This window comes from Nicotiana sylvestris, chromosome 2 (assembly GCF_000393655.2).
Source record: "Nicotiana sylvestris chromosome 2, ASM39365v2, whole genome shotgun sequence".
In the NCBI taxonomy this organism is placed as follows: domain Eukaryota; kingdom Viridiplantae; phylum Streptophyta; class Magnoliopsida; order Solanales; family Solanaceae; genus Nicotiana; species Nicotiana sylvestris.
The window spans coordinates 25052754-25062477 of NC_091058.1; the positions used below are offsets into that span (position 1 = coordinate 25052754).

Genomic DNA, 9724 nt, shown 5'->3' on the forward strand with positions numbered 1-9724 from the left:
ACCTTTTAAAAAGAAAAAAGAAATTACTCCTATCTATCTATAATTAAAAGCAGGGAAAAAGCATTCTCACTTCGCCAAGTGGCATCATTAAAATATGCCCCTTGGCCCTTTAGGACAGTCCTCCAAAAAAATAGGAGCTATAAAATTATTTGAAAAAAAAAACTCCTTCACAATTCCAGATTTCTTCATATTTAAAATATTAAATATTTCTTTATTTATAAAAGATTAACTGATTTTAAAATAAACTTTTTTTCACTCTTTAACTTTGAACATGAAGAACCGAACTTCTTCTTTTTTAATAGAGATTTATTGAATATTGAATTTATTGAATTAAGACGGCATTAAAATACAAATACCATATTTTAACCAACAAAGAGGCACAGTTATTTCCTCTGCGAAAAAGAGGCGTAAAATATCATCAACTGCACTTTCTTCAACAGGCGGCTTTACAACTTCTCACACTAAAAGTCAGTTTCTAAGCATTAATTGAACGTGGGTAAAACAAAAAAAAAACTTCAACTGCTCCACAATCGTTTTATTCCACAAAATTTGGTAAACAAATTTTAACTTCAATTAACCCTAAATTTTATCTGCAAAGTCACGTTTTCTCTCTGCAAAGTCACCTTATTTTGAACTGTCAAACCCATGATTTACTATATTGGGTATCAACTGCTCAAAGCTCAAAATATATGTTTCTTCCACATGTACAACTGCTTCAATTTTAATGTTCGTTCTTCTACCAAGATTTCAACAAAAATTACGAATTACCCAAAAGATGGCCGCTAACAATGATTTCATCAAGGATATAACTATATCAAAGATGCAATGGAAGTTGAAAGTTCGTGTTGTCCGTATGTGGGAAAAACCGGATCGTTTTAATCCTGGCTCTATATTCTCAATTGAATTGGCTCTACAAGATGAAAAGGTATTTTTATTATGTTATTGGCTTGTTAATTCCTTTCTGCTATTCGAAATTTAAATGTCAATATCCATAGATTTGTTTTGCTCTTTCAGATTTAAATGTCAATATCCAAACATTTGTTTTGCTTTTCCAGATTTTTATAGGAATAATTTAAATGTCAATATCCAAACATTTGTTTTGCTTTTCCAGATTTTTAGATTTCGCTTAGTTCGAACTGTAAAACAAGTTTATTACCAATGCTCAGCTTTATATCCTGTATACATGTGGATAATTTGTAGTTGTTGTTTCTACATTACTAGAAACAGGTGATTTTCTTAAGCATGTTTTATAAACATTTGCATGACTTGCACATCCGCTTTTTTGTATTTTTTATAAACATTTACATGACTTGCAAATCTGTTTTTTTTTGTGGAATTAGTGTCACTAATTAAATTGTTTAACTCTACTGTTTAAAACTAAAGCTAATATAAATACTAAACTATACAGATTTGTAATATCTTTCCTTTATTGTAATTTCTTTATAGGGCGATCGTATACATGCTTCTATTGGCAAGTCTGTTTTGCATATTTTCAACAAAAAAATTAATGAGCTTGGATTATATCTTATGGCGAACTTTATCGCCTGCCAAAACAAGGAGAGGTTCAACACCACAAAACATAGATTGATGCTGACGTTTATTCAACGGACAACAGTGGCTGAAACAATTGATCCACTTTTTCCAATGAATATCTTTGAGCTGCGACCATATCATCAATTGATAAATAAAGTTGATGTCAACGAGAGTGAATTATTTGGTAATATTTGTGTTTATTTTAATTAATTTTTACATATTTTTTTAATAGATTGATGCTAATTATTTTTACATCTTTAATATTCTTTAGATGTTATCGGAGAAATTGTCAATTTTAGTGAGGTACAAACGCAAAAACAAGGTGAAATTACTAGGAAGTATATGGATATCGAACTAGAAGATGATGAGTAAGAATAAACAGACAACCATCTATTAAATACATATTTTTCATAAATACATATACTAAACATTATACACTACTTCTATTTCACAGGAGGAACAAGTTATCTGCTACATTCTGGGAGGAATTTGTTGATCAAGTTATACTTCACCTTTTAAGTTCTAACAACCAGCCTATTATTGTTGTTATGCAGCTCATAAAAGCGCATAAATTTCAAGGTAACATGCAACTATTAAATTTCACTTAACTTTTTGAAAGTTATTCATCACATGTTACATATAATTATTTTTTTTCAGATTCATATTCTGTGCGCAACACTTGGAATACATCAAAGTTGTGGATTAATCCTACTTTTCCTCAACCTGAAGAGTTTAAAACACGGTTAAATATATTTTAATAATGTATCTACACTCATATTTATCTTTTGATGTATATTTCTAACTGTAATCCTTATTTATACATATAGATTACTTTCTGTTCGAGATAGTTGCTCTGAGAGGCTTACTCAAACCATCTCTCAACAAAGTTTCTCTGTTTCGGATGAGTTACAGAAGGGCATTGCTGAAGTTAAAACAATTTCCCAATTAGTCCAGTCGATGCAAGTGAGTTCACTCTTTTTATCTTCTTTCTTTGATTTTTCAGAAGACCATCTTTTCTATTTGTTTTCTTCTGATATTAAGCCATTGGTTATCCTATTTTACTGCATTAAAATGCCATTATACATTTATAAAATAAAGACTTTTTATATGATTGGTACTCCATTTGCATAAATATGTAGAGTTGAAATAATGTTAGTTGTTATAATATTGGATGGAACACATGTCACTTATGTTTGTTCAATGTAATCGTTGGCCCAGATTGTAGTTTCTTTCTTCATATTAATGCACACAAGGGAAATATCACTAACCACTCTTATCAGTTTGTTGATCTCTTTGCATTCTTAAGACTACCAGCTTTAGTAGTCGAATTAATTTGGGTGGCGCGATCAAACAAATTTTAGATTTAAGAGTCTTTCATCTTTTAAAGACAGTGTAGGTAGTCTGAACAGCGTCTGTTGTCATGTCGAGCCCTTTGGTTGCCATTTTTCTGCCTCTTACTATATATTACTATATGGTACACAAAAAGTTCCAAGCTTGACAAACCCTGAGATCACAACTGTGCCGAATCCATAGCTTCTACCCATACCAAAGCCTGAAATTCCTGTTATGCCAACGCCTGAAGTACCAATTGTGCCGATGCCTGAGCTGTCAGCTATCCCAATACCTGACTTACCAACTTTGGCAAAACCTTATATCCCAGCTGTGCTAAAGCCCAAGCTTGCTGCTATGCCAAAGGTTGAGATCCCAGCAATGCCAAAACCTGATTTACCAAACAAACCAAAGCCTGACAATGAGTTTCTATTGTGTTCAATATTTTCATCTATTATGTACCACAAGTTTGCGTCCATAATTAAAATGACCTGGTAAGAAAATGTAAAGACATATATTAGTATGTAGGATAACAAACTACCCCCAATATCTTACTTTCAATGTACAATACGATCTTTAGGGTGGCGCACATGGACTGCCAAATGGCAGTTCCTCAACCAGAATGCAGAAGGATTATTGTCATGCAGAATGCTGACAATGAGTTGCCATTTTTTATGCCTCTTACTATATAATACTTGATGGTACACAAAGACGCCAAATCTGATCTTACTGAAACTTCAGTCAACAAAAGCCAAATTATGTACTAAGTTACATAAAGTTGTATCAACTTTCATACGAGCAACGATCCGGAAAGCTGAGATCCCAACAGTGGCAAAGCCTTAGATTACATTCGTGCCAAAGACTGAGATCTCAAATTTGTCAAAAACAGAACTTCCTCCCCTAAAAAGGCCATAGGTTCCTGCAATTCCAACACTGAGCTTCTTACAGCAATCACAAAGCCTGAGCTCTACAATAGGGCCTGAATTCACACATTGTCCAACAAAATAACCCCTCGCTGTCAGTATGTTGAGCTCTTGCCATTCTTAGTCGTAGCAGCTTTAGCATCAGAATTAATTTGCGTCGCGCGATTAAACAAACTTTTAGGTTTTTCATTTATTAAATACAGTCCAGGCAGTCTGAACAGCCTCCCCTGCCATGTCGAGCCCTTTGCTTGCCATTTTTTATGCCTCTTACTATATAATACTATATAGTACACAAAGACGCCAAATCTCATCTTACTGAAACTTCAGTCAACAAAAGCCAAATTATGTATTAAGTTACATAAAGTTGTATCAACTTCAACAAAGCAACGATTGAATTTATTAATTAACATTGAATTGGATACATTATATTCTATAAGAACTCACTTACGTAGTGAACTTGCTATAAATTAAATAGATCCGTTATGAAAAATTTAAATTATATGAATTTATGATCATTGTTTGGTTCACCATAATGCAGCTGCGTATCTGTCCATTTCAATAGTCATATACTAATACCGTATATCCAAACGCATTTGCCAAATAAATGCTGGATTGTTTCAATTGTTTGATCATCACATAAACAACAAGCTATGTTGTCGTCACTGTTATCTGCATTTGCCGTAATATTTCTTATATGAGCAATCTATTTTTAGTTGCTACCCAATCAATGAATCTGTTCTTTTGCTGTTAACACTGGCTTTAAATTAGACTACCATTCTCCATCTTATTAGTTATAACCATTTTTCAATGGAAACACAAACGGAGAGTATAGATTGCTCTTTCCCTGCCCCACATTTTGTGAAATCTTCCCCTTCCCTTTAACATACAACATATTCCACTTTTCTTCAGCACTTAGTCCATTAAAATATATGAATTTCATACTTTATATTATCATCTCTCAGATGACATATTGGTTGACTACCATAATTTTTGAAATATAAAGTATGCAAATTATATATTATTATTTTTGCATATATACGCTCTCTATATACGTGACGATTTAAAATTTAATCATTTTATTAAACAGGAAGGTCCCTGTTGGATTGTCGCAAGTATAGAAAATTTAGAACTTGAGAAAGGATGGTGTTATGTCAGTTGCAAGAAGTGTCAAAAAAAGGTGGATAAATTGGGAAACATTTATCAATGCCCAAACCCCAAATGCAAAAATGAAGATTACTCAGCAATTATTAGGTAAAAGCAGCAACTCTATTTCCTTATTCCATCAATTGGTTACATTTATATCTCAAATGTTTCCTGTGGAATTAGGTACAAGCTTCAGGTTAGGGTAATGGATACTACTGGATCTGTTTCCCTATTGCTCTGGGACCGCGAAGCTATGTTTCTCATTGGCAAATCCGCAAAAGAATTGAAGGAAGGATTTCTTGAGGTATATCAACTAATTATATTCATATTTCTTTTTTTAACAATTCTAACGGAAATTTTCATTCTAGAATACTGGAGGTGTTGATATGTATCTGTATCCGGAAGAGCTGAACAATGTTCTCCAAAGAAAACTCATGTTTAAGGTTATTGTGAAGAGCGAGAACATTCAACTGCAAAAGGAAATTTATAGTGTTGTGAAGCTTACGGATGAGGAGCAACTGATAAAGAAATATAGTCTTGATACACCTACAAATGACTTAACTGTATGTCGTATTTGCTTACAAACTTCATAACATATTTCAAAAGCTAATTTCTAATAAATTGCATAATTTGAATCATAATTTCAAACTTTTTTATTTATTATTTTGTGATAGGACCCTGACTTCAATAATAACCAAGTCTTTGATGGAGAGAAGGAATGCGAGGTAAATACATCCACTACAACATTACACATTTATAGCTATGAAAAGCATTGTAGCTAAATATGAAAATTTTCATGGCAAAACACTTTAGCCACAATATTGTTTTCTGTAGCATTTGTAGCAAAATGTAGCGTAGCTAAAACTCAGCTACAGACTTTATATGATCCGTGGCTAAGGACTAATACTTATTGCTACGGAAATTTTTATGTTGTAGCGATGATGGTAAAAGGTTTTTGCTACAAAAAATATACTTATAGCAAGTGATTTTATTCTTTTGCCACGATGAACAAATTTGTAGTTATCTTCATATTGTAGCCACGAATTGTTGTGTTGTAGCAAAAGATTTAATTTATTTGCTATGCAAACTCAAATTTTGTGGCTATTTCGAGAGCTTAGTCTCGTGGCAATAGTACTCATGTTTAGCTACAATGTAAAAACTCCGTAGCTATGAATTGAAGTATTTGCCATAAACCTTTTCATATTGTAGCTAATATTCCATACTTTTAACCATGAAATATATAAAACTATAGCGAATGATTTTCATCATTTGCTACGAAAAGTGAAAATGAATAGCCATGTTCTTGATACGTGGCTATTGTAGGAGTATATGTTTAGCTACAAATTGAAAAACCCATAGCTAATATTTCATTCTCTTTTGCCATGAAGCATAAAATCATAGCAATAATTTTTCTTCATTTTTGCAATGAAAATAAAAAATATATATAGCTACGTTTTTATTATGTTGCAATATATATGTTTAGCTACAAATTTAAAAATTCATTACTACTAATTAAAAAATTGTCACAAGCATTATTAGTCACAATAATTCATATAAAGCCTATTTAGAAATACAATCAAATTTTGACAGTGAAACACATAGGCAACTGTAGCATAAGATCTTCAATTACGTAATAAACACAATATATTAATAAACAAAATTTAACAAAGGTTCAACAATATCATTCCAAATATTAAAACATCGTTTGAAACATATCAATAAGCTTTGACAAGAGGAAAAACATTATTCATGTGCCCGTCGGCCTTGATGCTTTTATAATTCCTCCAGAGGCTGCAATAACAATAGAAAAAAAAAGCATAAAACTAAATGATACAATGAAGTATTTTTTATATAAAAAATTAAATTTTATTTTTAATATGAATATTACCTAAAAGAAATCACATATATTCTAAATTACTAATATAAAAAGATAGTAATAAAAGTCTAATAAGTTACTTACCGTTAGATATATATCTTTTTGTTGAATACCTTGTGCTGCAAGTATCATTCGAAATTTTTCTTCCCATTATTTATTCATCCATGCTAGTTGATTATTCATATCTTTCTTGATTTCTTCAACTTGTTCCTTAGCTTCCCTTTTAACTTCTTCCACACGCTCATTTGTCTCTTTTCTGGTCAATTTTAGTTGCTTTATAAGTTGTACTTTTGTTGGTCTACCACCAAAATATTCACTGATATTTTTTCTTGGGCCATACGCACGAAGATATCGATTTTTTTCGGCCCCGAGTACTTTTTCGAAGATATCATCATCATTTAAAGAAATTTCTCCTTCTTTTGCTGCTTTTTAAATTGGTAAAATTGGTCCTACAATCAAAAAATGCAAATCAATCAAATATAAGTACAAATGTGTAATATAAAAGGAGACAAAAAGAAAAGAGAACACATTGACATTACAATAACATCTTGTTGAAAAGCATCAACTTGTTTTCCTTTTTTTCTCTTGCGGGATTCCATAAAAACTTCAACACGAGAAGGAGCTTTTCTATTTTTTTGCTCCTGCGGAAAAATAATCATAATCATCAAATGAATAAAATATGTGAATATAGTTCTTCTAAATTTGTTCTAAAAATATTATTACAACGTTCATACCATTTCGTATCTAAGTCTTGCATAACTTTTGGTCCCAATGTATGGAGGCAAGGAACGTTTCGATCTATTTGTTTTGTATTGTGTGCTCTTCTCCTAAATAAAAATTGAAAAAAAAAATTAAGAACATTAGTTTCTATAGAAAAGCCAGTGATAAAAGAGAGCTTACTATGCCCTTGGATTTACTCATAAAAACTAGCAAATCGAATATGAAATACAAAGACAATAAAAGTATCGTGCTCTTATATAAGGAAATGTTAGTGATAAAAAGAGAGCTTAATTTTATTTGGAATCCAAATCATGGATCACAAAAATAATAATTCAGAGTAAAACAGTTTTAGTTATCTCAAACACGCCCATAATTAATTTTCCTAAATAAACTTGAGATCCTCAAAATATGAAACACATAATAATAAAAAGGCTGAAACAAATTAATTTACAATTTAAATACCTGAAAGTCGGCATCACTCCAAAGATTGACCAAATATTTCCATTCATCTGCGGCAACAAGTTTAGGCTTGTTTCATAGGCGAAGTTGGTAATTTACTTTTGAATCAAAATACTTCTTCTTCAACTTGTACCTATAGTCTCTGTAGAGGTCACTCATTTTAATAAGAATTGCGCTTTTTCTTCCCTCGGACACATCAAAATTAAACTTTTCCTATATAAAAAAAATACAATCAAAGTTTATAATCATATATTCTAGTAATTGTTAAACCATAAGAAATTATAAAATATTATAAATTATTAGTTTATTAGTTTTTCTTACCAAGACAATTTCCCACATATGGTCGATCTTATCTGGCTCAATCTCTTTCCAACCATTTACCTTTAAAGAGAAACAAGTTCGACTTCTAACTGTTTGTCCCAAAAACCAAATTAATTTGCTTGCATTCTCACCGATAGCTTGATGATCTTCATCAAATTCCACGGGTAATTTTTGTTCCTCCTGTAAGTTAATTATTTTCACACACCATGTAGGACCTCTAGTTTTTCTTTTCACAGCGTTGGAACCTACGAAGGTTAAATAAATAACGTCAAGTAAAAATATCGATAGAAGTAATTAAGATCAATAAAAATAGTGATTACCTACTGAATTTGCTGATTCGTGTGCTCCTACAACTGATTATGTCACCTCTTCAGACTCATTACCCCTAGAACTATTTTCTCCAAGAGAAGTACTCATAAAAATATCATTTTTCAGCAATGTATAAATCTCAATAGGTCTTTCTTTATGCATTCTATAACTAACAAGCATGTTTTTAATATTTTGATCGTCATGACATTCAACTACCCCATCATAATCACTAATAATTCTATCACCTCTCAAATAAAAGAACTTGTCTCCCTCACAAATATTGAAGTTACAATACTCTTTTAAGTCATCCAATAGGTCAAAGAAAGATATAAAATCAACATCAATATTTGTTTTCTTCAAATGACCATCTACATATTTTCTAGAAGGGGAGAATACAAAATGGCCACCATAGTGATAGCTAATTTCTTTCTCCCTTATCATGTCCACTTCCGAGAAAATTATTGAAGATGAATTAGCTAAATATGAATAAACAAAGACACAAATTTATATAATGAGAAAAAAGATTTAATGACAAATTCAATATTGCACAATAATCATATTACAATTACCCGGATAAACAAGTTCTTCTACAGATTGCGTGAGCAAGTTTTCGTCAATAGACGGCTTCTTAGAACTCTTAACAGTTTCCGAGTCACGATTATCAGTCAAGCGATTAGTTTTTTTCCAAAAATCATTTTACCCATGTCTGGTTACAAATAAGAATTTGTAAGACACTAAAATAAATTATCATAAATACAAATATAAATGATATTTTCTGTAAGTACTTAGTAGCCAACTTTAAGAATTAAATAAAACCTCAAACTGTATACTTATAACATGATAAATACTATAGTAACAGAGTTTATATATCATTTGAACTTTCAGAAATATTGTACTCATTGTATAACCACATCTTTTTAATTAATACACGGTATCTAACAGTGAACTTTAAGAATTCAGAATTTTCGAACAAATTCTTCATAGTGCTTTAAAATAAAAAATCAAACAGACATGAAAGGAAACAAATATAGACCAATCAACACACACTTACAGCCCCAAAATTTCAAAAGTAACAAAGAAGAAGAAGTAAATTTCATATATTTAAGATAGC

The 9724-nt window shown here is 31.1% G+C and overlaps 1 protein-coding gene across 1 annotated transcript; it reads left to right on the forward strand.

Annotated features, from left to right (window-relative positions):
- Positions 1-618: 618 nt before the first annotated feature.
- Positions 619-5911, forward strand: LOC104229810 (replication protein A 70 kDa DNA-binding subunit D-like). Its single transcript, XM_070167392.1, has 10 exons — positions 619-925; positions 1447-1717; positions 1805-1901; positions 1988-2112; positions 2191-2275; positions 2361-2496; positions 4873-5036; positions 5112-5232; positions 5297-5491; positions 5603-5911. The coding sequence occupies exons 1-10, from the start codon at positions 725-727 to the stop codon at positions 5708-5710; spliced, it is 1503 nt and encodes a 500-aa protein (XP_070023493.1). The 5' UTR covers positions 619-724; the 3' UTR covers positions 5711-5911.
- Positions 5912-9724: the final 3813 nt, after the last annotated feature.

Excerpts from the sequence above, each read along its gene's own strand:
- LOC104229810 (XM_070167392.1), top strand. The coding sequence starts at position 725 with ATGTTCGTTCTTCTACCAAGATTTCAACAAAAATTACGAATTACCCAA. Across the intron at positions 1,718-1,804 it reads CAACGAGAGTGAATTATTTG|ATGTTATCGGAGAAATTGTC; the intron begins GTAATATTTGTG and ends AATATTCTTTAG. Across the intron at positions 2,497-4,872 it reads AATTAGTCCAGTCGATGCAA|GAAGGTCCCTGTTGGATTGT; the intron begins GTGAGTTCACTC and ends TTTATTAAACAG.